Source organism: Podarcis vaucheri (genome assembly GCF_965113315.1).
Source record: "Podarcis vaucheri genome assembly, chromosome: 7".
Taxonomy (NCBI): domain Eukaryota; kingdom Metazoa; phylum Chordata; class Lepidosauria; order Squamata; family Lacertidae; genus Podarcis; species Podarcis vaucheri.
In genome coordinates, this window is record NC_138765.1 from 6,207,589 (window position 1) to 6,235,147 (window position 27,559).

At 53.6% G+C, this 27,559-nt stretch overlaps 1 protein-coding gene across 6 annotated transcripts; it reads left to right on the forward strand.

The window, feature by feature from the left end:
- Window positions 1–756: 756 nt before the first annotated feature.
- On the forward strand, window positions 757–27,362 carry DPF1 (double PHD fingers 1). Of its 6 annotated transcripts, none has more exons than XM_082231265.1 (12): window positions 757–1,173; window positions 4,949–5,109; window positions 6,268–6,360; window positions 9,750–9,877; window positions 11,195–11,284; window positions 14,279–14,357; window positions 15,564–15,695; window positions 21,585–21,635; window positions 22,530–22,649; window positions 24,631–24,743; window positions 26,216–26,297; window positions 26,404–27,362. In XM_082231265.1, the coding sequence occupies exons 1-12, from the start codon at window positions 1,142–1,144 to the stop codon at window positions 26,472–26,474; spliced, it is 1,152 nt and encodes a 383-aa protein (XP_082087391.1). In that variant the 5' UTR covers window positions 757–1,141; the 3' UTR covers window positions 26,475–27,362. The 6 variants fall into 6 exon arrangements, with proteins under 6 accessions (XP_082087391.1, XP_082087390.1, XP_082087393.1 ...); XM_082231264.1 differs by having other exon boundaries at window positions 759–1,173; window positions 6,268–6,375; XM_082231267.1 differs by having other exon boundaries at window positions 760–1,173; window positions 6,268–6,375; window positions 22,587–22,649.
- The last annotated feature ends 197 nt before the right edge of the window (window positions 27,363–27,559 follow it).

Sequence of the window (27,559 nt, forward strand, 5' to 3'; positions counted from 1 at the left end):
GGACCAGTGGTCAGGGATGATGGGAGTTGTAGTCCCAAAACATCTGGAGGGCTGAGTCTGGGGGTGCCTGATCAAGGGCCACAGGATTCTGTAGGAAAATGCCCTGATGATCACCTTGGGGGGGGGGGAGTGCTAAGGAATTCTCCATGCACAGGCACGCCCCCCCCCATCTGTAGGGAAATGGGGCAGTGTGTGATGGGCTCAGGAGGTTCTGCGCCCGCCCGCCCCCCAAGCTCCTGCTGCTTCTGTGCCTGGGCTCTGAAATGGGGAGGGGAAATGCACTCTGCACTCGTTTGGGAGCACCCTCGTCTTCAGCACAGCTTCCCTATTAACTGGGTTGGTGGGGCGGGGGGGGGGCGCTAAGCCTGGGCATGGAATTAAGGCGAGATTCCAGAATCCCCTTCTGACTACACAATCGAGATACCAACACAATCACACCCAAAAAATAATAACCCGACACAGAAAGGGCTTCCAGCTTGGAGATCAAAGAAAGCCAGGATTTAGGGTTCCTTCCATCCTTCCTTCCTACACCCCAATAATTGATGGTGACCCCTGCACCTGCTTCTGCAACCGCCTCCCTTGAAAAGCAATCGCACAAAAGTGCGCGCTCACCAGATGCAAACTGCATTTTTATTTATTTATTTCAGCGCGATTTATACGGGGAGCTGCCACCCCTCCTCTCTCCTTCCCCCCTCTTTTTTTTTTTATCCCGCACCCAACCTCCCTCTCAGCTGTCAAACGCAAGGCCCTCTGGGAGGTGTAGTCCCCTGGTGGCAGCCGCCTGGCACTCTTCCCCCCCCCCCCCCTGTCGCGGCTTGCAAAGGAAGGAGAGAGAAAATAATAATGCAAAACAGAAAAAAGAAAAAAAGAATTGGGGCGGAGGAGGAGAGGAAGGTTTCTGTGCAACCCTGGGACTACATTCCCCATGGTGCACCGGGGCTCAAAGGAGCTGGGCTGTGATTGGGCCCCCCCTTCCTGCAGGCTGCTGGAGAATGAATAAAATTGTACAGTATATTCTGATGTGAGAGGTTTAAAAAAAAAAAGCAAAAGAAAGAAAGAAAGAAAAGGAGAGAAAAAAATCCTCTCTGCTCCTCCAACCCGCCAGCCCTGGAAGCCAGAGGCAGCTCCACATCTTCCCAAAATGGCTACAGCTGTGCACAAGCCTATCAAATGGTGAGTGAGTGCCCCACATCTGGGGGGTGGCAGGTCCCCCCTCCCCCAGGCATGGGGGGCTGGCGAGCGCAGGGAGGAGAGGGATGGATGTCTCGCCTTCTCCCCTCGGCGTGGATGGCTTTGCAGGGCGCGCGAGGGAGAGCGGCGGGCAGCCGAGGGGCTCCGGCGTCGCGGCTCCTGGTCCTTGCGAGCGAAGGAGGGAGGGAGGGAGGGAGGGCGAAGGGGGGCGGAGTGGGGGTGGGTGAGGGGCTCGAGATGGGAGAGGCCGGCCGGGCTTCCATTGCAGCCACACGGTGCAGGTGGGGGGCGGCTGCTGCTGCTGCTGCTGCTGCTGCTACCTCCGCTGCTGCTGCCAGAGGGGCACGCCGGAGATGGGCGCACCGGGAGAGGGTGCCAGCTTGCGCGCGCCCCTGTACAAAGCGCCCGGCAGTTGTGGTGGTGGTGGTTGGTGGCTGGGGGGGGGGACGCCTTGGGGAGAGACTCCCCCGGGGGCAGCGCGAGCGCGCGCGCGGATCCTGAGCGTGGGCAGGGTGCCCGCCGGTGTTGTGTCTGGGTACCCTCCGTGCGTATTTGCGCGTGCAAAAAGGGTCTTGCACAAGCGGCAGCCGGGCATGCACAGGCTCCAAGGGAACAGGTGTGCGGAGGTTGGGTGGGTGGGGGTCACCTCGGCCGCGCCCCCCCCACCTCTGCGCCCCTTCCCGACTGCCCCTGTTGTCAGAGGGTCTGTGTGCAAAGGGATTAGTCTGCGGTGGGTCGATTCCCAGGACCAAGGGGTATGGGCATCTGGGGTGGGGTGGGGTTGGTTTTTCTTCCCTCCCTCCGTCCCCCCCCCAAAAAAAAAACCCAGGATGGAGAAGCTAAAGGCCAGAACCGCTTGGCCTCCCAGCCCCGGTGTGTGTTTAACAATTGCTAACACTTTAACGTGAAGGTTTGGTTTCCAAAAAAAACGGGACAGACGTAGGTGCCAAGGCTGGATTGGAAAGCCAGTCTGCCCCTCTGAGGCGCTGGTGGGATGGCAGGGATTGGTCATTGGCGAGGGGAAGGCCCTCTGTGTATGGGCAGAGACACTCTTATCATTACTGTGACGCTGTCCTGAAGCCTTGTCTTTAAAAGCAGGGGGAGCTTTCACACAAATCCACCCTTTGGGGTACCAACCAGTCTGCCCTTCCTGGACCCCTTGTTTTGCGTTTTATCCTAAGGGACCCACGAGGGACATCTAGTCCAACCCCCTGCAAGGCAGGGATCTTGGCTGAAGAACCCCTGACCTCTGTTTAAAAGCCTCGAATCAAGGAGGCTCCACCACATTCCTAGGGAGTCAAATAGCTCTTACCACCAGAAAGTGCTTTCTAACCGTTTCATCGGAATCTCCTTTCTTGTACCTTGAATCTATTGGTTCAGGTCCTCTGGAGCAGGAGAAAACAAGTAAAGGTAAAGGGACCCCGGATCATTAGGTCCAGTCATGGCCGACTCTGGGCTTGTGGCGCTCATCTCGCTTTACTGGCCGAGGGAACCGGCGTACAGCTTCCGGGTCATGTGGCCAGCATAACTAAGCCGCTTCTGGCAAACCAGAGCAGTGCACGGAAACGCGTTTACCTTCCCGCCAGAGCGGTACCTATTTATCTACTTGCACTTTGACGTGCTTTCGAACTGCTAGGTTGGCAGGAGCAGGGACCGAACAACGGGAGCTCACCCCGTGGGAGGGGATTCGAACCGCCCACCTTCTGATCGGCAAGTCCTAGGCTCTGTGGTTTAACCCATAGCGGCACCCACGTCCCTTTTGGAGAAAACAAATTCCGTGGGACAGCCCTTCAGATATTTGAAGATGCCTGCCCTACCCGCTCTCAGTCTTCTCTTTTCCAGGCTACACACCCCCAGCTCCCTCAACCGCTCCTCATAAGGCTTGACACCTTCCCTGCCTTCATCCTGGAGCCCTGTCTTCACTTTGTGGCAAGTAGTTCCACAGGTGAAACCGCCTCTTCCCTCTCACCTGCCTTGCCCCTCTGCAGTACAGAGAGGGATACTCCTCAGTCACCCCACCCCCATATACCCCAGGCCTGCTATTTCCTGATGGCTCCATCAAGGCACTTCTTCTGACACAGTGCAGAGTTCACCTATGGAACTCCCTCCCACAAGGCAGGGATGGCCACCAAGCTGGATGGCTTTAGAAGAGGATTGGCCAGGATGGCTCTGCTCTGCCTCCAGCAAACACTTCTGCAACTGCAGGAGGGGAGAAGGGGCTCTTGCGGTCAAATCCTGCTTTGTGGGCTTACTACAGTTATCTGGTTGGCTACTGCGAGAACAGGATGCTGGAATCAGTGGGCCACTGGCCGCATCCTGCAGGCTCTTTTTAAGGGTGCATATGAGGCTTAGCAGCATGGGCCCCAGGCACACATTTGCATGATGTTTGCATATGTGAAGTTATACATATAGATGCAATTTCCAGCTTTTGGGGGGACTTGGCAATTTCCAATTTTGGGGGGACACATGAGAAATTCTGGGTAGCAGGGCATCCTCTGTGCAATGGGATGGTGTCAGCAGGTTTTCTGAACCTGGGACGCTGAATGTGGTGGATTGGGCCCTCCTCTGCTCCACCCATAATCTGTGGCTTATGTTCCCTGGAAAACTGAGAGGCCTCTGGACGGATTAAAGGTAAAGGGACCCCTGACCATTAGGTCCAGTCTTGGCCAACTCTGGGGATGCGGCGCTCATCTCGCTTTACTGGCCGAGGGAGCCGGCGTACAGCTTCCGGGTCATGTGGCCAGCATAACTAAGCCGCTTCTGGCAAACCAGAGCAGTGCACGGAAATGCCGTTTACCTTCCCGCCGGATCGGTACCTATTTACCTACTTGCACTTTGACGTGCTTTTGAACTGCTAGGTGGGCAGGAGCAGGGACCGAACAATGGGAGCTCACCCCGTCGCGGGGATTCGAACCGCCGGCCTTCTGATCGGCAAGTCCCAGGCTCTGTGGATTAACCCACAGCGCCACCCGTGTCCCTTAATCTGGACGGATTAAGATGGCTTTACTGGGGAGAGGGGAGCTGCCTCTCTGGCCCTGGGCTTTAATAGAAAAAAGTTACTTATGGGGCATTTTATTTTGAAAAAGGAGGTATATGAGCAGGAGATCTGGGCTCCTTGCAAAAGGCCAGAGTTTCAGGTCTCCTGAGCTACTCCACAACATCTCTAGGCTCCACATGTTCTTTGTTACTGCCCTAGAGCCAAAAAGGGATGTGGGTCCCCTCCGCCCGTATCTATGTTTGCAGTTGTTTATTTGGAGAGAGTCTGCTTTGGGACTGAGCATCTCGCTGCAGTGGTGCAGCCAGCCAGGCCCTTTGGGCTTTTCAGTGTTTTGCAACCAGATTCTTGCTGGTTTGCACTTGATCTTCCCTGAGGCTTCTTTTGCTAGAGTTCCAGGTCAGAGACCTCTCCAGGTGCTTTGCTGCTTTGAGTCTTTGTCAGCAAACGTGTGAGGGATTCGGGGTTGAGTTTCTGTTGCTTTATACGTTTGGCCTTCAAGTAGGGCAAGAGAAAAGCATTTAAGAACGGAGCAGCTGGTTCGGCCCAGAACTTCTTGCAGTTTAATCAGCATGAGCTTTGCAAGAGCTCAGCTGTAGTTTGGGTTAATAAGCATGAGCTTTGCAAGAGCTCAGCTGCAGCTTGCCAAGCAGAAAACACGCCTTGTAAGGTGTAAATATGACAACAACAAGAAGAAGACAACTGTCTGAGTGATCTTGGCTCTTAAGAGAGGTGCAGAAATGTGGGCCTTTCTCCTTACAGTTTAGGTGAAGATTTCTACCGGGAAGCCATTGAGCACTGCCGCAGCTACAATGCCCGGCTATGCGCAGAGCGGAGCATGCGCCTGCCCTTCCTCGACTCCCAGACGGGGGTCGCCCAGAACAACTGCTACATCTGGATGGAGAAGACTCACCGGGGACCAGGTATGGGGTCTAGGGGCTGCGGGTACTCTCTGTGCTGGGCGCTGTACATAGAGCAGACCCTTCTCTGGGGGCCTTGGGGGTCCGCATGTGTGTCCGGAGGAGGGTGGGGGGAGAGGGGAGAAGGAATGTGCAGCAGCCACGAAAAGAAGGCAAATTCCATGCAAGGGATCCTTAGGCAAGCAATTGAAAATAAAACTGCAGGTATCGTAATGCCCTTAAACAAATTGATTGTGTGGAGTCATGCATTTGGAATAACCCGATCCAGTTCTGGTCGCCTTGACTCGAAAAGGAGTTGGAAAAGGTTCAGGACAGGGCCAAGGGATCAAGGGGGTGGAGGGTTTGGGACTCCAATAAAGGTGGCAACATTTGGGACTTTAGTAGGGATGAAAGTAAACGAGTCGTGCTATGGAACGGAGGACAGAGGAAAGTTTTCCTCCCCTCTCTCCGTACGCTGGAACTCTTGGACATTCCAGCGGAGGTGAATGCTGGAAGATTCAGGACGAATAAAAGAAAGTCTTTCTTCACGCGGGACAAAGTTAATCTGTGGAACTCCCTCCCACAAGATGGCCGCCTACACGGATGGCTTTAAAAGAGGATTGGAGAAACTCAATAAGGAGGAGAGGGCCAGTTAGAGGCAGCTGTGCTTCTGAACCCTAGTTACTGGAAACCGCAGGAAGGGAGAGCGTTTCTCTTGAGTCCAGATCCTGCTCTCAGGTTTCCCACACGCAGCTGTTCAGCCTGGGCTAGACAGGCCCTTGGCCAGATCCAGTAACCCATTCTCATGTTCTTAAGGAACTGCGTGAAGGGGAGGCAAAATGCAGCCAGGAAGCTGAGAGACAGAGAACTTTGACCTCATGTGGACTAGAGCCTTGAAGGTGGCATTGGAGAGATGTAGGCTGGGAGACGCAGGCGGCCCCCACTGTCTTGACTCTTCCCCTTCCCTCCCGCAAAGTAGCTGGACAAAAACGAAAACCTAAGTTTTGCCTCAGTGGCGGAAAAATGACGAGGGATTTTTCAAGGGGATAAATGGATGGCAGGTAGCCATAGCTGTTCAGCCCAGGCCAAATCCCAATTCCTTCCTCCACCCCACCCCACCCTGTCCTGCAAAGATTTGTGGGGGGGAGGGTATTTTTTGCCGCTAACCTTCCCCTCCTTTAGGGCTGGCTCCGGGCCAGATCTACACTTACCCGGCTCGCTGTTGGCGGAAGAAGCGACGTCTCAACATCTTGGAGGATCCTCGCCTGCGGCCTTGTGAGTTCAAGATTGGTAAGGAGTGGGTGGGCAGCAGGGTGGGGAGGGGGGTGCCAGGGCAAGTGTGGCCCCTGCATCGCGGGGCTGTAGAGCCCGAAGGCTCCCAAAGGTCATCCAGCCGAACCCCAGCAGGGCAGGAATCGCAGGGGGCGGGCTCTGTGTGTGTGTGTGTTTATTGAAAATTTCAACATCACAAATTATCAAAACATATCTCTTTTCATGCCCTCCCCATTCTTTTCCCCTCCCCAAAAAGAAACCCTCCCTCGCACCCCCGAGACATCCCTCAGTTCCTCTCTCTGATTTTTCAACACATATTATTCTCTGCATATTATCAAATTGTCAAGATCTTTGAATCGTCTGTCTATTACGTTAACAGCCAATAAGTTTGTGTATGTTTATTCGAAACCTGCCAAGGAGTCTAATTCATTTTGTTGTTTCTTTAAGTACTTTGTAAAGGGTTCCCATCATTCTTTAAAGTCACAGTTGTCCTTGTCCCGTTGTTTGTGTGTCAATTTTGCCAGTTCCGCATAGTCCATCAATTTTTCTTGCCAGTGTGAGTGTTTGGAGAGGGGGGTGTTCGGTGCCCCCCAGGAAAGTAATCTCAGTCTAGTAAGGTTGCAGATCAGAAGCAGAGCGGAGCAGGGAGAATACTTAAGATTGTAGCTAAAATACGGGGCCAGAAGGCTCTCATCATTATTTTGGCCTTTTAATAAATAATAATATTTTTTTTTTATTTATACCCCGCCCTTCCCGGTTTAAAAACCGGGCTCAGGGCGGCTAACAGCAATTATAAAACATTGATTAAAATGTGACTTAAAAACAGCATAAAACACAACATAAAATGCAGCAGCAATATCAATAAAATTCAAAAATTCAGGGGTAATTTCAGGGGCAGGGACCCAGCCAGTAGACATCAAATGATCACCAGGGCTAACTGGCCAAGTTGGTCCTACTAGGGCCAGCAAGGAGACCAGGGAAGGATTTAAATGTGGGGCCCCAGAAAGGGTTTCTTCGTAGAAGAGGAAGGGGGAAAGGGAATAGAGGATCAGGCGAATTCAAATTAAAGGCCAGGCGGAATAGCTCTGTCTTACAGGCCCTGTGGAAGGAGTTTAAATCCTGCAGGGCCCTGGTCTCATGGGACAGAGCATTCCACCAGGTCGGAGCCATCACTGAAAAGGCCCTGGCCCTGGCGGAGGATAGTCTGGCTTCCTTAGGCCCGGGACCTTTAAGCTATGATTATTCATGGACCTTAGGGTCCATGTTGAGCAGGGGGACCTGGGGGTCCTCAGCCCCAGAAGGAAGTGCAAGAACAGCCCTAGAGACCCCTTCCCTAGGCTGCACACTCCCTGGCCCCAGTGCCTTCCCAGAGGGCTTCAGCCTGGCTGAGATGTGTCCTTCACCTGAGACTTTGGAACTCCCTCTTGAAATCAGGCAGGTGTAATTGTTTAGCCTATCCAGATATCTAGAAGTTACCTGGGTTTTATTTCTTTTTAGCTACCCATCTTCCTGTGTTTTTATTTATGATCTCAATGTTTCATTTTATACTTTGGCAAACTGTTCAGAGGTTCTCTTGCAAGCAAGCAGCAAATCTAAATATTGTTAAATGAAACGAATAAATGATGCATTTTGCTTGCCTGGATGGATGCTGGAAATGCAATTTTTTTTTGGGGGGGGCACAGCGGCCTGCTTGTAGAAAACCTTGACTATGACTGTACCTGGGGAAAAGCTCCTCCCACTTTTGCCTCTGGCTCCGCCCACCAGGAATACATGCCTCCCTAGAAGATTTCCCAGGGGAAATGTATCCATTGCCTGTTTTGCTCAAATGGGCTTCTCACCCCTGGTGTAGGCAATGGGTCTCCCCTGGTGGATCGGGGCCCACGACTTGGCTGCAGGATGACCTGCAAAGGCCGGCTTGGCCCAAGGCAGCTCCCATCAACGCAGATGTTCCCTGCAGCCTCAGGGAGGATTTTTACCGAAAGTCAGTTTGGACCTTTGGTTCCTAAACTTTTCTGGGCCTGTTTGGTTCCATGAACTCATCTCCAGTGCCCCCCCCCCACCCTAGGGGAAAAAACACACTATTGGGAATAGTGGTTTGCGTGACCTACTAAGGAAGATCACATCCCAGTCAGATTCAAAACAGCCACGATTAATTGCACACTTGTTCAATTGCACACTAATGAATTGCACGCTTATTCAAAATGCGCTTGCGATCAGACAAAGCTGGCAAACTTGAGACAGCGATACTCGCTTTTAAAAGTTTGCATTGCAGGGGGTTGGACTAGATGGACTTTGGGGTCTCTTCCAACTTTACAATTCTATGGTTTTATGTAAGATTAACTATAGAACTTTTAGAAGACACCGGAAGGCAGCCCCGTATAGGGAAGTTTGGAATGGCTGATGTTTTATAATGTTTTTATATCTGCTGGAAAATGCGCAGAGTGGCCGGGGCAACTCAGTCGGATAGCCGGAGTACAAATAATAAAACGATGATGGAGAAATTGATTATCTTTTACTCCCCCAGCCCCTGTTTGCCTCCCCCTTGCCTCTAAGCATTCCTCTAGGTAATAATAGGGACGCAGGTGGCGCTGTGGTCTAAACCACAGAGCCTAGGACTTGCTGATCAGAAGGTCGGCGGTTCGAATCCCCTTGACGGGGTGAGCTCCCATTGCTCAGTCCCTGCTCCTGCCAACCTAGCAGTTCTCAAGCACGTCAAAGTGCAAGTAGATCAATAGGTACCGCTCCGGCAGGAAGGTTAACGGCGTTTCCGTGCGCTGCTCTGGTTCACCAGAAGCGGCTTAGTAATGCTGGCCACATGACCCGGAAGCTGTACGCCGGCTCCCTCGGCCAATAAAGTGAGATGAGCACCGCATCCCCAGAGTCGGCCACGACTGGACCTAATGGTCAGGGTCCCTTTACCTTTTTACTATGCATGCTCAAATTAGCTCTTTGTAGTTTTAACTTTAACTTTGTCCCACGGGGGGTTTTTTTAAAATGCTCAGAGGAAATCTGATTGGTTCTTACGAACACTGTGTAAAAAGTTCTTTTGTGAATAAAACGACCTGGGCCCGAGTCATCTAGTCTAACCCCCTGCAGTGCAGAAATCAGCTCCACCCCAGGGGAGGTCTAGACCCTTCCCCAAGCTGATGGCCTGCAGGAGATTAGGATGGCTGCTCCCCCCCCCCCAGCCAGGCCCCAGGTGGCTAGTGGGGGCTGGTGGGAGTTGTAGTTTTCCCCCTGGGGGCGCCCAGGTTGGCCGGAAGCTGGCCTGGAGAATTGTGGGTCGGCATCTGTGTGCCTGTGTGCAGAGGTTCTCTGTGTTGACCAGATTCAGGCGGAAAGGATGAATTGGGGGCTTCTCCTCCTCTGACTTGATTTCTCTCCTCCCCCAGACTGTGAGCCCCCCTTGAAGAAGGAGGGGGGGCTGCCCGAAGGTCCCGTCCTGGAAGCCTTGCTGTGCGCCGAGACGGGAGACAAGAAGCCGGAGATGAAGGAGGAAGAGCTCATCCTGGACTGTCCGGTGAGAGAAGCCAGGACCGCCAGGCTCACCCCTAAGCAGGCCTAGTTCAACTGTGGAACTCCCTGCCACAAGAGGCAGAGGGTGGCTTTAAAAGAGGATCGGGCAAATTCATGGAGGAGGGGAGGGCCCAGATAGTTAGATGCCACCACAGATGGAGGCAGTGATGCTTCTGAATGTCTGTCGCTGGGAACCACAGGAGGAGGTGGCGCTTTTGTGTTCGAATCCTGATTCCAGGATTTCCCATATAACAGTCCTCTGGTTGGCCACTGTGAGAACAGGAGGCTAGACTAGGTGGTCCAATCGCCAGGATCATATTATGTTGTTGTGGAACCTCCAGCTCCAGATGCAGTCTACCTAGATCCCTAGGTTCTATGGGGCATTTGCTCCCTGGGAGGACAGGAGCCTGGAGTAGATGGTCCCCCTTTGGCCTGATCTTGAAAGCACTCCTTGGGTGCTCAGGAAGAATCCAATCAGGGCAGTGATCATTGGGCGGCCTGAGGCCTGGGGCTCTCTTTTTCTTTTATATAAATTTTTATTAGTGTTTTTTTAACATACCATTTTCAACAGTAATTAAACATATTTTTACATCTTCTTCCATTTTTTTTTACTTCCATCAGTCCAGCCAGATGGACGGGGTATAAATAACAAATTATTATTATTATTATTATTAGTCTGAAAATTTTCCAATCTAATCTCCTAGTACAGTGGTGCCTCACAAGACGAAAAGAATCCGTTCTGTGATTCTCTTCGTCTAGCGGTTTTTCCGTCTTGCGAAGCAAGCCCATTGACGGATTAGCGGATTAGCGCTATTAGCGGCTTTTAGCGCCTTATCTGCTGATCGGATCAGCTGATAAGCGGCTTAGAGGCTTAGAAAAGGGGGGGGAGGGGAAAAAAACCAGCAGGAACTCGCAAGACATTGTCGTCTTGCGAAGCAAGCCCATAGGAAATTCGTTTTGCGAAGCACCTCCAAAACGGAAAACTCTTTCGTCTAGTGAGTTTTCCGTCTTGCGAGGCATTCGTCTTGCGGGGCACCACTGTATACATTTCTTATTTTCCCTGTTACATTTAAAACTCATAACCAATATCTCTCTTCTTTATCTACTTTGTAGCACTTCATGTATTCCTCCTTACAAAACTTCTTGTAGTCCTACTAGCGTAATTCGTTGGTTACAATGGCTTTTCAAATGGTTCATATACTTCTTCCAATCTTCTGCAAATCTCTGGTCAGCGGTCGTTGGGCGGCCTGCCTCCTGGGCTCTTGACTGTGAGAGGAGGAGTCCCTGCCCCTCTCACTTCTCTCTCTCTCACGCTTTGCAGAAGGCGCCGATTGGGGAATTCCTCCACGACTTGGACACGGACGACCTGGAGGACGACGTCCCTCGCCGGAAGAACAAGGCCAAGAGCAAGGTGGGGCAAGGAAAGGGGGCAGGCAGGGGGCAAAGGCTTCTCCACCGTCTCAAGTCCCAGCCTGAAGAGCCAGCAGACCCTTCACTGTTATAGCAATGGTGGCTCAATGGAGCCTCCAGAGACAGGGGCAGTCTAGCTGCAAGTGCCCAAGGCAGGGCCTCAGCAGCAGGGAAAGGCCAAGGTTTGCTTGGGGGGCTTCTCAGAAGCGACTAGCCAGCCCCTGTCGGGAAAAGGAAGCTGGAGCTTCCGTCCAACCCTGCACGGCTGTTTTTTTGGGGCTCGGAGCATGGGAGCGGGGCAATTGGAGGTTTGGGGAGTGGGCAGTCCTCTTCAAGGGGAAGCTTAGCCCTCCAGCCTCCCCACCCCAGTCCCGCTTTACGGCAATGGGGCTCATTGCCAATTGGATTGTGTGAGACGCAAGTGCCCCTGAGCACGTGCAGAGTGCTGCCGCTCCCCTCCTTAGAGCAGAGGACAGGGAAGATGGTCCCGGTTTTGCCCGCCTCTCCAGGGCTGAGAAAGGGTCCCTCTCTGAAGCCCCTGGGAGCCTGCAGCTGCCGGTCAGAGTAGACGGCCCATAGCTGGAGGAACCAGCGTCGTGGCTCAGCGTAGGGCACTTTGGGTGAGAATCATAGATTCGTAGAGCTGCAAGAGGTCCCATGGGGTCATCTAGTCCAACCCCCTAAAATGCACGTGGGGCCGGGGGGCTCCCACTTTGGGGGCATCTGAGGATTTCTGCCCCCCCCCAAGACAGGCCTGCAGAGCAGCTGCCAGCTGTGCTGGGACAACAGGTGCAAAGCTCCTGCCAGGCGGCGTCCCCTTCTCCTTTCTCCTCTTGGCCCCAGAAGTTTGGGGCCCTCAGGCACGGTGCATACTGTGGGGGGCCCTGGCAAAGGCAGCCCCCTGTAAAATGAGGGTCCTCTTCTGCTGCCACTGAGCCTCTGCCCCCTTTTTGTGCAAAGTGGGTCTGGGAGGCACCCTAATCTCTCCCCCCCCATTCCTCCTCCTCTTGCAAAACCATCCAAAATAGGTCAGCCTCCTTTAGGATTGGCTTCTGCTCAAATCACATTCCTTAATCTGCGTTTAAAGCTGCAAACCGCAGAGGCATGTTTTTGGATTTCGGCAAGATCAGGCTGAATTTGCCTTTTGTTCTGCACCCTCCATCCTTGTTATTTTGCTCGACTTCTGCATTTCGACCTCAACCGACGTGCAGTTCAGCTCTTGCAAAGCTCAGGCTGCTTATCTCGGCTCGCCTGAAGCTCGGGGAATTCGGGGTCTGCTTCTGCAGCTCAGCTCTTGCCGAGTCCCCCAGGTTGGTTGGGATAATTGCCGGGGAAACTTTGCAATGAAAAAAACATTGAAGCTGGGAGCTGAACTGGTTGACAGACCCTTCTTAGGTTCTTATGGAGCCTTCAAGCCCAGGCGCAGTCTATCTCAGTGTTTCCCAAACTTTTTTGGGCAACGGCACACCTGTTTACTGAAAAAAAATCTCGCGGCACACCACCATTAAAGCCCCGCCTCGTGACGTCAGCGCGCAGCGTCACGCCGGGAGGGACGCACGAAAGTGAAAGTTTTTCCCCTCCCCCTTGCCGGGGAACCTCCAAGCTTTGAGGGTGGGAGGAGGCAGCAGAGCGAGGGACTGAGGGATGGCGGCAACTGAGGCGGCGGCGGCTGTTGTGGTGGTGGCGGTGATAGCGGGCGGAGGAGGGGGCGGCGGCGGGGCTTGAGGAGCCGTCGCCGGGAGTTGCTGCTGCTGTTGTTGCTGCTGCTGCCCGGACATGCCGGCCTCCTCCTCCTCCGCTGTCTCGCGCTCCTCCCTTTTGCACGCGCTGCCCCGCCGCTCGGCACCACCACCGCGGAGCCGCCCCCGGCTCAACGCGGATCCTCGCCGCCGCCGCCTCTCACCGCCCGACTCGCCCGCCTCCCTCCCACGGCACACCAGCCAATGTCTCACGGCACAGTAGTGTGCCGCGGAACACCGGTTGGGAAACACTGGTCTATCTGGATTCTGAGGTTCTATGGGATATTTGGCCACTGTGCATAGCTGTCAACTTACAGATTTGAAAATAAGGGACCAGCAGCCTTGAAAATAAGGGATCAGCAGCCAAAAGAAGGGATTTTGCTTAGCTTATGCAGAAATCCGCTACACATGGAGCCATGCTGCTTTTGCTGCGACTGACTGTGTTTTGCAGGGGTTTGGACTAGATGATCCTAAGGGTCTACAACTCCCACCAAAGAAGAGTGGCAGACAAAACTGCTGAATGACGTTGAGATGGCAAAGCTTACAGGCAGAATTAGAAACCAGGAAGAGGACCTCTTTAATAAAGAATGGGGAAAGTTTATCATTTAGTTGAGAAGCTATTGTCAAGAGCTACATACATTGGTAGGATTGACAGAAAATTTGTAGTAAAAATTTGAACTATGGCTGGACAAAGGATTTATAAAAATAGAGTTATGAAAGGGATGCAGAGGGGGAAATCATTACATTAAGATGCTGCACTGGCTGGAGGGGATGCTAAGCAGCACGTCGCGGCGGACGTCTCGCAAGAGAGGGGCTGCCTGCCCGCCTGTTGCCACCCATCTCCTCACGACGCACCCCTGAGGGGGGAAAGGGAGAGAAGGAGACGCGGCAGCTTGTGTGCGCTCTCTCTCGGGGCGGAGGACCCCGAGCCGCTGCTTCCCTCCCGAGCCGGGCAAGCATGAAACCCGGGAAATTTAAGGGGCATCATCAATAAGGGACAGCAGCAGGACACGGCGCTGGGATAAGGGAGTTTCCCGCCAAATAAGGGACGGTTGACAGCTATGCCACTGTGAGAACAGGAGGCTGGAGTGGATGGGCCAAATTGGGCCTGAACCAGCTGGCTAGTTTCATGCTCTCATGAGCGGAATGCAAGCTCTCCCTCTCCCTGTTCGCCATGCCCATGAGGTCTAGGAGCTTGCTTTTTATTTAAAAACAGAGTGTATCAGCACTGAGACCAGCCTGTCTCTCTTCCCCAGGCCTACGGCATCGGGGGTCTGCGGAAGAGGCAGGACGCAGCGCTGCTGGAAGACCGAGACAAGCCTTATGTCTGCGACAGTGAGTGCCCCTTTGATGGGGGTTTGGGGCAAGGGGTGGAGGTGGGTCGCAGTGGGGCCAGGGGAGTGTTCCTGCTGCCACTTCCTGGCTCAGGAGAAGCAGCCCCCAGGGATGTCTCCAAACAGAGGAGGGGGCAGAGCACAGGGCGCTGAATGGGCAGCTCTGTGGGTCTGGGGGACTTCGGGGTGGAGGCGGGGGGCGGGGAGCTGTGGCCAAGAGCCAGGGATGGTGTGGAAGATGTGAGGAAGCTGTTGGGAGTGCAGAATGCTGCAGCGCGATTGCTGAGCGGAGACAGGTCTTGTCCGCATGTAACTCCAATGCTCAGATTGCCAATTTGCTCCTGGGCCGAGTTCCAGGAGTTACTCTTAGTATCTTGGTTGTTAAGTTGCTTTGGGCTGACAAATTTAATAAATATAACCATGAATAAATAAGACCCCTTAAGCACTTGGGACCAGTTTGCCTGTGAGATTGAATTGGCCCTACCACAAAATTCCCCTTCTGCATTTGGAAAAACTCCATAATTTAGTGTGGCGGCACCTACACTGTGGAACTCCCTGCCACTTGATATCAACCAGGCGCCTTCACAGCAATCTTTGCAAACCTGTCTGGATTTTACAGTTTTATCCTTTAGTAAAGCGCTTAGAGGTGTTCTTTTTGCAACTGAGTGGTACATGAATTTTATGAAATAAAGAGATAAAGAAGTTGTCGTCCAGGAACGCCTGGAGTAGATCCCTTCCTGGGAGATGGGAGTGGGGTGGGGAGGGGAATTAGGGACAGGGCTGTATTAGAGGCAGGGGGTGGGGTTGATGGGTGACCCTCTTCCAGGGGGTTAAGGGCAGGGGTTGCCTCTTCCAGGGGATGGGACCCCCCACCCCCAGTTTACCCATTTTGAGAAAGTCCCCTGGGTGCCAGCTCAGTGACAGAGCACATGTTTTGGATGCAGAGGGTTCTGGGTTCAATTCCTGCCGGCATCTCCAGTTACAGATGGGAGAGAGCCCAAAGTTCTGGAGAGTTGCTGCCAACCAGTGTAGGCAGCACTGAACTAGATGGACCAGTGGCATAAGGGAGATTCCTATGTTCCTGTGCCCTGTGGGTTCTTTTCACCTGCCAGGGATTCTTGAGCATGGCGGGGCAGGGGGTTGGGCTGGATGACCCTCTGGGGTCCCACTCCATCTCCACAATTCTACGCTGCTTCTTCCTTTTCAGTCTGTGGGAAGCGCTACAAGAACCGCCCGGGACTCAGCTACCACTACACTCACACGCACCTGGCAGAGGAGGAGGGCGAGGAGGGCCCTGAACGCCACACCCTCCCCTTCCATCGCAAGAACAACCACAAACGTGAGTGACCCTCCCTGGCCACCTCTCCTTTGGCTGCAGGGAACGCTTAACCCCACCACCCGAAAGAGGGATCAGGGTTCGAATCCCCACCCATTGGCCATGAAACTCCCCGGGTGACTAGAGCCTAACCTCGCAGGGTTATTGCTGCTGCAGAGATTAAATGAGAACTAGGACTTGGGAAAGACCTGGGTTCGAGTCCCCCCTCATTGGCCACAAACCTCCCTGGGTGATCTTGGGCTAGTCAGTCCCGCTCGGCCTAATCTACTTTGCAGGGTGGCTGTGAAGATGAAACGGGGAGGAGGAGAAGGACCTTGGAGGAAAAAGTGGCATATAAATCCAGTTTTCCTTGGGGGAAAAAGTGGCATATAAATGCAATTTTCCTTGGGGGAGAAAGTGGCATATAAATGCAAAGAAGGAGCGAATGAGAGCGTAGTTTGCAGGCCTCCAGCATCTCCAGCTAAGGAGAGGGCTTTGGTCTGAAACCAGGAGAGCCGCCGCAGGACTACATCTCCCATCAGTCTCTGCTGCGGTGGCTGGGGAGGATGGGAATTGTGGTCCACAGCACCCCAAGGGCACCAGGTGGGCAGGGGCTGCTGAGAATTCCCAGCCAGATGAGCCAAAATGCAAGAGTCTGTCCAAGAAGCGAGCAAAGAGCCACTGCTGCCTCAAACAGTGCCCAAAGGGGAATATTTTATCCCTGTGGGATATGCCTTGGAGGACGTGTGGTTTTGATGCCTGCCTCAGGGGCAGGGGGTGTTCCTGAGGCTGTTTCCTGGGTGGGAAGCCTTGCTGGCGTGACCCAAAGGCCTCTTCCTCTCAGCCTGTGCCGCTCAGGGGCGCCCCAGTTTGATGCCAAACCCCCTCGGGCCCAGGAAAGGTCTGTCTTGGCCTTGGCGAGGCGTTGTCAGCTGGTCTGAATCAGCAGCAGAAACCCGAAGCTAAGAGATCCATGGCAGAGATCCTTAGGAAAAGGAGCTGAAAACAAAGCAGCCCATTTCACAACGCTCTGGCGTGAACACATTTGGGGTGTCCTGCGTACGGCCCTGGTTAAGGTAAAGGTAAAGGGACCCCTGACCGTTAGGTCCAGTCGTGGCCGACTCTGGGATTGCGGCGCTCATCTTGCTTTATTGGCCGAGGGAGCTGGCGTACAGCTTCCGGGTCATGTGGCCAGCAGGACTAAGCCGCTTCTGGCGAACCAGAGCAGCGAATGGAAACGCTGATTACCTTCCCTCTGGAGTGGTACCTATTTATCTACTTGCACTTTGACGTGCTTTCGAATGTCTAGGTGGGCAGGAGCAGGGACGGAGCAACAGGAGCTCACCCCGTCGCGGGGATTCAAGCCTCCGACCTTCTGATCGGCAAGTCCTAGGTTCTGTGGTTTAACCCACAGCGCCACCCGCGTCCTGGTTGCTTCGCCTCAAAAGCAGAGGCGGGGAAGATTTGGGAAAGGGCAGCTAAAAGAGGGAAAGGGTGCCACATTTTGTGCCTTTCTGGTTTCAGAAAACTATGAGAAGTTTATTATTTTTATTATGAGTTTTAAAGAATTATGCATGTCCTGGAGACAGCGGGTAGTTCCCCTCCCTCTCTCGTAACACTTCGGGCATGCAAGGAAGCGGAACGTGGGAAGGTTCGCGACAGACTTCTTTCAAATCAGAACCAGTGAAGGCGGTGAAGGTCCTGTGTGAGTGTCTGGAGGCGGCTGGAGGATGGATGGCGGCTAACAGATTGAGGTTGAATCCTGACAAGACAGGAGTACTGTTTTTGGGAGACAGGAGGCAGGCTGGTGTGGAGGACTCCCGGGTCCTGAATGGGGTAACTGTGCCCCTGAAGGACCAGGTGCGCAGCCTGGGAGTCCTTTTGGACTTGCAGCTCTCCATGGAGGCGTAGGTCAGTTCTGTGTCCAGGGCAGCTGTCTGCCAGCTCCATCTGGTACGCAGAATGAGACCCTACCTGCCCGCAGACTGTCTCGCCAGAGTGGTGCTCTGGTTATCTCTTGCTTGGACTACTGCAATGCGCTCTACATGGGGCTACCTTTGAAGGTGACCCGGAAACTGCAACTAATCCAGAATGCGGCAGCCAGACTGGTGACTGGGAGTGGGCGCCGAGACCATATAACACTGGTCTTGAAAGACCTACACTGGCTCCCAGTACGCCTCCGAGCACAAGTATTGGTGCTGACCTTTAAAGCCCTAAAGGCCGCTGGCCAGTATACCTGAAGGAGCGTCTCCACCCCCATCGTTCTGCCCGGACACTGAGGTCCAGCGCTGAGGGCCTTCTGGCGGTTCCCTCACAGCGAGAAGCCAAGTTACAAGGAACCAGGCAGAGGGCCTTCTTGGTGGTGGCACCCGCCCTGTGGAACGCCCTCCCACCAGATGTCAAAGAGAGCAACAAGTACAAGACTTTTAGACAACATCTGAAGGCAGCCCTGTTTAGGGAAGCTTTTAATGTTTCATAGATTATTGCATTTTAATATTCTGTTGGAAGCCACCCAGAGTGGCTGGTGAAACCCAGCCAGATGGGCGAGGTATAAATAATAAATTATTATTATTATTATTATTATTATTATTATTATTATTATTATTATTATTATTATTAAAAATAAAAAAAATTCCTTCCAGTAGCACCTTAAAGACCAACTAAGTTAGTTCTTGGTATGAGCTTTCGTGTGCTCATTTTTTAATTATTATTATTATTTATGCAGCACAGAGTGAAACTGCGGAACTCCCTCCCACTGGAGGCAGGAATGACCACCAACTTCTGCCCTCCACGGTCAATGTTCCCGGATGCCAGTGTCTGGAAACCCCAGAAGGGCAGATTTGCACCTGTGCTCGGATCCTGTTTGCGGGTTTCCCATAATGGGCATCTGTTTGGCCACTGTGAGAACAGGATTCCGGACCGGCTGAGCCTTTGCAGGGTTCTTCTGACATTCCAACACAGCCGCATCCCAATTGGCAACAGTCTTTTAGAAACACAACCTGCCACCTCAGCTCCTTGGCTCCCTGCTTCTTCCAGAAGCTCCACCTCTGCCAGGCTGTTGCACGTTAAGATTTTACATACGTTTGGTTGAATTAGCATATGCAAAGTGCAATTACTGGGTGTCTTCACCTCGCTGCCTTGAGATGGTGGCTGCACTGTTCCTTTCCCTTCCTCTTCCTTGCTTGCCCCCCCCCCCACTGAGTGAGGGTCTTCATTTTTAACACCCCCACCCACCTGCCGATGAGGTTGCCATGGCAACCTGGTGGGTGGAGTTGGCAGGTATAATATTTCCCCCCTTTGGTCTGATTTATCATTTCAATTAAGTTGGAGATGCTTGGAGGAGCCTTGCCGTTGGTGGGGGTTGTTGTGAGGAGGGGGGCTGGGTGGGGGGTGGGGGAGACAGCCCTGAGGGAGGGAGCAGCTGATCTGCAAACAGGGGAGAGGCAGAGGACGTTGGGTCTGGTGCTGGTGGACTGAATTCATATCCTGGAGCCAGCTCCAGGGGGCTGTGGGTGTTTGTTGTTGTTTAGTCATTTAGTCATGTCCGACTCTTCGTGACCCCCTGGACCAGAGCACACCAGGCACTCCTGTCTTCCATTGCCTCCCACAGTTTGCTCAAACTCATCCTGGTAGCTTCGAGAACACTGTCCAACCATCTTGTCCTCTGTCGTCCCCTTCTCCTTGTGCCCGCCATCTTTCCCAACATCAGGGTCTTTTCCAGGGAGTCTTCTCTTCTCCTGAGGTGGCCAAAGTATTGGAGCCTCAACTTCAGGATCTGTCCTTCCAGTGAGCACTCAGGGCTGATTTCCTTCAGAATGGATAGGATGGATCTTCTTGCAGTCCATGGGACTCTCAAGAATTTCCTCCAACACCATAATGCAAAAGCATCAATTCTTCGGCGATCAGCCTTCTTTATGGTCCAGCTCTCACTTCCATACATCACCACTGGGAAAACCATGGCTTTAACTATACGGACCTTTGTTGGCAAGGTGATGTCTTTAAGATGCTGTCTAGGTTTGTCATTGCTTTTCCCTCAAAAAGCAGGCGTCTTTTAATTTAATGGCTGCTGTCACCATCTGCAGTGATCATGGAGCCCAAGAAATATATATTATTATGGGTGTTTTGCCACCCATAATAATATATTCGTGGGGACTGCCCCCCCCAAGTCAATGGGCAAAGCTGAAGCCCTTCCCTGTGGGCACCCACCATCTTCAGCATGAGAGGGCGCCTGTGCCAGGGTGGGTGCCTATGTGCGAAGTCCCACAGAGGTTTGGCTTCCAAAGGCTCAATTTGTGTGAAGGCACAAGAAGGCCTCTTGATTCCGAAAAGTCTCGTGTGTGTGTGTGTGTGTGTGTGTGTTTGTGTGTGAGAGAGCGAAAACCCTTCCTTGGAGGTCAGAAATGAAAAATAAGTGGCATGGATGTTTATAGATGCAGGCAGAGAAGGCCTTTGACAATGTTTCGTGGACTTTTTATGAAGAAGACAATAGAAATGATGAACTTTGGGGAGGTATTTGGCAGAGGTCTTGAGGCAATCTGTTCAGGACAACAGGCCGTGCTGATTGTGAGCAATGTGATAACTGAAAAGTGTAAAATAATGAAGGGGACAACAGAAGGATGTCCCTTGAAACCATTATTATTTATTTTGCCCACCTGTCAGTAGTCTTTCAGCTGCGATCCCTGCATTTCAGGGGGTTGGTGTGGATGACCCTTGGGGGCATCTTCCAACTGTACAATTCTATGATGCTACGAAAATTCTGTGCAACTTTCTGAATATCTAATTCTCTGTGTGTTGTGGTGTTGTGTTGTGTTGCTGTGTGTGAGAATCTTTGTCCCATCGGCTGAGTCCCATCTCTGTGAATCATGAGATTGAAGCAGTGTGCTCTGTGTGTTGTGTGTTATACATGTGATGGAAGGGAAGTTTGTTTTCGGGGAGGGGGCGGGCAGGCGCATTAACACCCCCCCAGCAACGATCTAGGAATCTGCTGTCTATTAGGCCATTTAAAATTGCTGTGTATGAGAGAGCACTGAGGCAGTGTGGGGGGAGTGTGTGTGTGGGGTGCATTGCAAAGGGAGACTGAATGGATGTGATTTTTCCCCTTCCCCCTTTTTTTGAGGAGGGGGCAACATCATGGTGGGGGGGGGCATGAACTGCACAAGGAAACGGGGTGTGGTTGGCGGAAGTCTAGCTTTCAAAGCTTGGGGGGGGGGAGACAGAGAGAGAGAGAGAGAGAGAGAGAGAGAGAGAGAGAGGAGAGTTCTCTCCTGCCCCCCCAACTAACATGCATCCCATCCTTTTTTTCTAGACAGTTGCCATGGCGACCACCAGTGCATACTGATGTAGTTGGATCTGCACAAAGAGCAGGAGATTGGGGGAAGGGACTTGGTTAGCACCACAATCTCTGGAGAACGAGGGCCCGGACGCCTGGGTCCCCCTCCCCACCTCGGATGGTTGGAGGGTGGGCAAGAAAATTTGCCCCATTCTGACCCAGAGGGCTGTGCCTGCTTCTCTCTGGGCTTCCCCCTCTGGGAACTTGGAGGCTCAATCCTAGAACGGGATTTTGCCTGTTTCTTAGCTGCCAGCGCCTCTTTTGCTCTTGTCCCACCCCCTTGCACCCCCACCCCCCAATTACGGTGCCAAAGACTCACTTCCGTGCCCCTCCACCCCACAAACCCCTCCATCCTTTCGCAAAGCTCCCCCTCCCTCTTTTTACATATTCATTTCTTTGCTTGCGGATTCCAAAGATTGCAGATATATATATTTATTTTTTAAAAAACGATTCCTTTCATGCAAACCCGACTGGCTTCTTCTCACGCGGCTGATTTTGATGTGCTCCATTTTTATTTTTATTCCCCCTCCTGCTTATTTCCATTTTATATATATATATCTTTTTGCATGTCTGGCTTCCTCCAGAGTTTTACAAAGAGCTGAACTGGGTCCCTGAGAACCAGCGCAGGCACACAGGTAAAACCATCCCTGCGAGGCGGGGAGGCAGGAGGATGAGGAGGTGGCCGTGGCAAGCGTGCCTGGTTCTCCCCTCTGCCCACCGTCTCCTGGGGGGGGGGGTGCAGCTGAGGCGTCCAGGTTCGAGTCCTGGGGGGCCACCCTTTTCTTGCCTCGGTTCCCCCTTCCTCACCCTGCCGGCCGCTTCTCCAGAGTTGTGGTGATCCACCTGCGGGAGGGGGGGCTCTTGTTTGAGAGAGAAGCCCCCCCTGAACCAAAACCCAAACGCTTCCTCCTTCTGCAACCAGGAGAGATGAAATTCCTCTGTCTGGGGGGTGGGGGCCACTCCCTGCTCTGCTGATTTCATCCCCCTCCTGCGACGCATTTCAAATGAATTTGGCCAAAGATGGGCTGCAGGGCATGGGGGAAGGAGACCTTGGGAAAGGAGGCCTTGAGGACCAGAAACTTAGGGCACAGAGGACAAAATTGCATGGGCTGTACAATACTTTGTGATGGGTGCATGTGTTCATGGACTGCCAAGCCCCCTTGCGGCAGGATTGCTGCCCCTGCATGAGGTGCTGATGGTGCAGTGGGGCGTTTGTCATGTGTGAAAGGAAACTCCAGCCCCCTTCCCCAGCTGCATGTGGACCAAGTGTCAGCAGAAGTCTTGCTCCGCAGTGGGTTGGGCTAGATGACCCTGGGGACCCTTCCCAGCTGTCCTATTCTGTGATGCTACGAAAACTCTCCATGCACTGGGAGGGGGCGGCGAATGTGTGGCCAGGCAGGCGGACAGGAGTGGGACTCCCCCCCTCCTGCCTTGGGGGGGCTAGGGGAGGGAGGGGGGTTCTGGGGTGCACAGGGAGGCCTGTGTGACTCCCCCCTTGATTTCGGCCTCTCCTTGCTGTTGTCTTACAGCTAAGAAAGCACCGGACGGCACAGTCATACCAAACGGTTATTGTGATTTCTGTCTAGGCGGCTCCAAGAAGACCGGCTGCCCCGAGGATCTCATCTCCTGCGCGGATTGTGGCCGTTCAGGTGAGGCCGGGGCTGGCGGGGCGAAGTAGGGGGAAGGGCTTGGCCCACGAGGGGCAGAGCGGTGGAGGAACCTGCCTCCAGGGTATAAACGGGGAGCAGCATCCGAGAATCTCTGAGTTGGAAGGGGCACTCAAGGGCCATCTAGTCCAGCCCGCCGCAATGCAGGAATCGCAGCTAAAGAATCCCTCGCACTCTTAACCTCTGCTCTGAAACCTCCCAGGAAGAATGGTCCACCAGGACGCAGAGCGTTTCTCAAACCGCGGGTCTCAGGTGCACAGCAGCAGGAGGCAGAAGATCTCTGAGCACGTGCAGAGTGCCACGGTGGGTGGCTGTGTCCTTTGAGGTGTGTAGCTTTGCTAGAGACAAGCATTTCACAGCCAACACAGCTGCGCCACAAAGGGCTTTTGTCAGCTTGGAAAGAAACGACCCAGTTCTGGTGATCTGTGCTTAGCCAAAGTGGACTGGCTACTGCTGGGTTTCATACATTGGGCTTCCCTTGAAAAGTGTCTGGAAAGTTTTGAGTGGTGGAGCGGAGGGCAGCGAGGTTAACTGGGATGTGCCGTCAGCAAGCATCTCCCTCCAGCCTTCAGGAGCCATTGCTTGGCACACACCCCTTCGTTGCCACATGATAATTTGGAGGGGTAAAACCACGGCCGGTCTGGAGCCTCTCGGTTGGGGCAAAGGAGGCCCATTCAGTCCAGTCTCCTGTCCTCCCAGTGGCCAATGAGGTGCCCCTTATGGGAAACCTGCCAGCAATACGTGAACACAAGAATCTGGTCCTTCATGAAGGAGCCTAGTCCTCTTTTAGAGCCCTCCGAGCTGTGGCAGGGAGTTCCATAGTTGAATTCTGAAGAAAGGCTTTCTTTTACAGTCATACCTCATGTTACGTTTGCTTCATGTTACGTTCTTTCAGGTTACGACCCGGAAGTACCAGAAAGGGTTACTTCCGGGTTTTACCGCTCGCGCATGTGCATGCGCAGAAGCACAAAATGACATCATGCGCAGAAGTGGCGAATTGCAACCTGCGTGTGTGCAGACGCGCTGCTGCGGCTTGCATTCTTTTCATGTTGCGAACGGGCCTCCGGAACGGATCCCATTCGCAACCAGAGGTACCACTGTACAGTCATACCTCGGGTTGAAGTTGCTTCAGGTTGCGCGTTTTCGGATTGTGCTCCACGGCGACCCGGAAGTAACGGAATGCGTTACTTCCGGGTTTCGCTGCTTGTGCATGTGCAGACGCTCAAAATGACATCACGCGCATGCGCAGAAGTGGCGAATCGCAACCCGTGCACACGCAGTCGTGGGTTGCATTCGCTTCAGGATGCGAACAGGGATCCAGAACGGATCCCGTTCGCAACCGGAGGTACCACTGTATCTGAATCATGCAGAAAAACTTCTCTCTTATCCGAGTCATGCCTGATTTTATCCGCTTCCACCATGTCGCCTCATACTTTCCTCTCAACTAAAAAGCCTGAGACGCTGCAGATTTTCTTCCTGGAGTTTTCTGAACCTTTCCCACCTCTGCAATATCCTTCTTGAGTGCGACAGAACTGCGCACTTTCGGACAATAGGCGTCTGGCCCCGGAGTGGACTCGCTCAGAAGACTCTCCTTCACGGGAAGTTTTGAATCTGAGGTTTTGTGTCAGAGATGCTTGGAAGTCTTAAAGAGCTTTTCCTGCAATGGACAGCTGGCCCATTCATTAATTCATTCCATTTATATTCTACCTTTACCCCCAGAAGCTCCTCCCCCTCCTCATTTACTCATTTGACCCCCACAACCAGCCCCCTGCAAGGGAGGTGAGGCCAAGAGGGTCAGTGACCAGCACAAGCGAGCCTCACTCAGAGCCGAGTGGCGAGATTTGAACCCAGGTCTCTCCCACGTCCTAGTCTGACGCTCTAACCGCTGCACCTGCTGGCTGGCTGCTCCTGCGTGGACTCATGCGCTGCTCTGTGTCTCCCTCTCTCTCTCTCTTATGCGCAGGGCACCCATCCTGCCTGCAGTTCACCGTCAACATGACAGCTGCCGTGCGGACTTACCGGTGGCAGTGCATCGAGTGCAAGAGCTGCAGTCTTTGCGGCACCTCCGAGAACGACGTACGTACGTGAGCCACCGGCCGGGCCTGGATCTGACCGGCTCCCCCCACCCTTCCAGGAGCTCAGCAAATGCTGGGACCCCCCTCCCCATCATCTCCCCATCCTCTGCCTTCGCATCCTTAGAATGCCTTATTGCTCTATCTATTCTTGGGATTGATCACCTGCCCAGGGGCTCCCCTAACCCAGCCCACCCAGGGGACCCTTATGGGAAGCCCGCAAGGAAGCTCTGGGTGCAAGAACAGCTCTCCCCTCCTGCAGTTTCCCACAACTGGGATGCAGCAGTGCTGCTTGCCTCATGTGGCAGAGAGTTCCGCAGTTTTAACTCTGCGCTGTTAAAAGGACTTTTTTATTTTATTTGTCCTGAATCTTTTCTCTTGTTCCTTTGGGGAAGAAGTACAGTTCAGGGGATGAAGACTCCCTTTGCCTGCAGAAACCTCTCTCCCACCCCCACCCCCCAGTGAAATCATGGAATTGTAGAGTTAGAAGAGACCACATGGGTCATCTAGCCCAACCCCCTGCAAGGCAAGAATCTTTTGCCCAAGGTGGGGCTTGAACCCGCAACCCTGAAGATGAAGAATCTGATGCTCTACTAGCTGAGCTCTCCCAAGAGATTTGTGATTGTGGAAGACCCCTTTCTGCCTGAAATGAGCCCCCGTGGGCCCCAGGCTTCCCTGTGTTCCAAAGAGGAGCTCCTGCTCAGTACACCCCCGTCGTCCAGCCCGGACACTGAGGTCCAGCGCCGAGGGCCTTCTGGCGGTTCCCTCGCTGCGAGAAGTGAGGTTACAGGGAACCAGGCAGAGGGCCTTCTCGGTGGTGGCACCCGCCCTGTGGAACGCCCTCCCACCAGATGTCAAAGAGAAGAACAACTACCAGACTTTTAGAAGACATCTGAAGGCAGTCCTGTTTAGGGAAGCTTTTAATGCTTAACAGACCACTGTATTTTAGTGTTTTGTTGGAAGCCACCCAGAGTGGCTGGGGAAACCCAGCCAGATGGGTGGGGCATAAATAAATTATTATTATTATTATTTTATTATTATTATTATTATTACAATTACACGCTTGTAGAGGGACACGGGTGGCACTGTGGGTGAAACCACTGAGCCTAGGGCTTGCCAATCAGAAGGTTGGCGGTTCAAATCCCTGCGACGGGGTGAGCTCCCGTTGCTCAGTCCCTACTCCTGCCAACCTAGCAGTTCGAAAGCACGTCAAAGTGCAAGTAGATAAATAGGTACCACTCCGGCGGGAAGGTAAACGGCATTTCCGTGCGCTGCTCTGGTTCGCCAGAAGTGGCTTAGTCCTGCTGGCCACATGACCCGGAAGCTGTATGCCGGCTCCCTCGGCCAATAAAGCGAGATGAGCGCCACCACCCCAGAGTCGTCCACGACTGGACCAAATAGTCAGGGGTCCCTTTACCTTTAAACCCTTGCAAAGCAGTGTTTCCACGCCCTTCTCTCTCTCTTTTTCTGCTGCAGGACCAGCTGCTGTTCTGCGACGACTGTGACCGGGGCTACCACATGTATTGCCTGAGCCCACCCATGGCTGAGCCCCCCGAAGGTCAGGAGGGACCCCACCCCGGGCAAGGCGGCTTGGTGGGGAGGAGCAGGGGGGAAAGGCGCCCCCGTCTGATGCTTCTCTGCCTTTCTCCACTCCCCGTTTCCAGGAACCTGGAGCTGCCATCTGTGCCTGCGGCAGCTGAAGGAGAAGGCGTCTGCCTACATCACCCTGACCTAGGCTGGGGGCCCGTCGCCCCCCCTTTTCCCGTCCTCGCCCCACTCCTCCGTGCCTAGCCGTGATGGTGCTGAGCATTGCCAGGCCTTGGGGCGTTTGTTGCCCTCTCGCCTGCCACAACAACCTTTTCTCCTCCATCCCCATCTCTCTCCGCACCCCCCCCCACCAGATGCAGCAACGGGGGGGGGGGGGCAAACCCTGCCCGCGTCTCCTGCTGGCTGTCACCAAAACTCAAGACTCAAAAGCCATAAAAGCCAGGGGTAGGCAGCTGCCAGCACAGCAGCCGACCCTGGCCCTTTGCCCCCCCCCTCTAGATGCATGTGAAAGTGGGCAGGTCCTGCCCCCCCCCGCAAGACAAGCCCCTGGGAGGATGCAGTTACCCGCCCCCCCCCCGGGCTGCGACCCAGTTCTCTGCTCCCGTCTCTTTCGGAACCTGGCACCACCTCTGAAAAGGCGGCCGGAGGAATTAAGCTTCTCCAGTGCAGTGGGGGGGGGCAGGATGAAGAGCAATGGGTTTTTTTTTGGGGGGGGTGACTGGCTGCAGCAATGGGAGGACAGAGGGTCACAGCTGGAGCTGGCAGGGCAAGGGGAGGCGGTCGGAAGGGGGTGGGTGGGTGATGCTCAGCTGTCAGAAGGCAGGATTTTTTTCAGTGTTGCTGGATTTTACAGTTGGGGGGAATGAAAACTTGAAGGGAAAAAGTACACCCCCTGGAAAAGGGGATTAGGGTGGGGAAACTACAGCCCCTCCCAAAAAAATAAAAAAATGTGTCAGGGGCTAGCAGGGGCTGTTCCCACTAAGCCCCCCCCCCTTGTGTACATGGTGTTGTTCTGTTGCCTGCATCTGCTAATGTGCTTGGATTGTTCTGTGCATTAAATGTGGTCTGAATTACAGCTCCTGCGGCCGCTGCTCCTTCTTTTTGCCTCCTCCTCCCCCCCCCTAGTCATGGTGTCAAGTTCCAGGTGTGTCTAGACTGATGTTATTTGGGGGGGGGAGATGGGAAGGGCAGCTCCCCTCCCACACAGCGCTGCCATCATCCTCATTCTTGCACCTGGCAAGGCAAAGCTGGTGTCTTGTAGCAAGAGCTGTT

Bases quoted from the DNA above. Each gene is read 5' to 3' on its own strand.
- DPF1 (XM_082231264.1), top strand. From the start codon at position 1,142: ATGGCTACAGCTGTGCACAAGCCTATCAAATG. The intron at 21,636-22,529 runs GTAAAACCATCC...GTTGTCTTACAG, and splicing joins GAACCAGCGCAGGCACACAG to CTAAGAAAGCACCGGACGGC. The intron at 26,298-26,403 runs GTCAGGAGGGAC...CCCCGTTTCCAG, and splicing joins CATGGCTGAGCCCCCCGAAG to GAACCTGGAGCTGCCATCTG.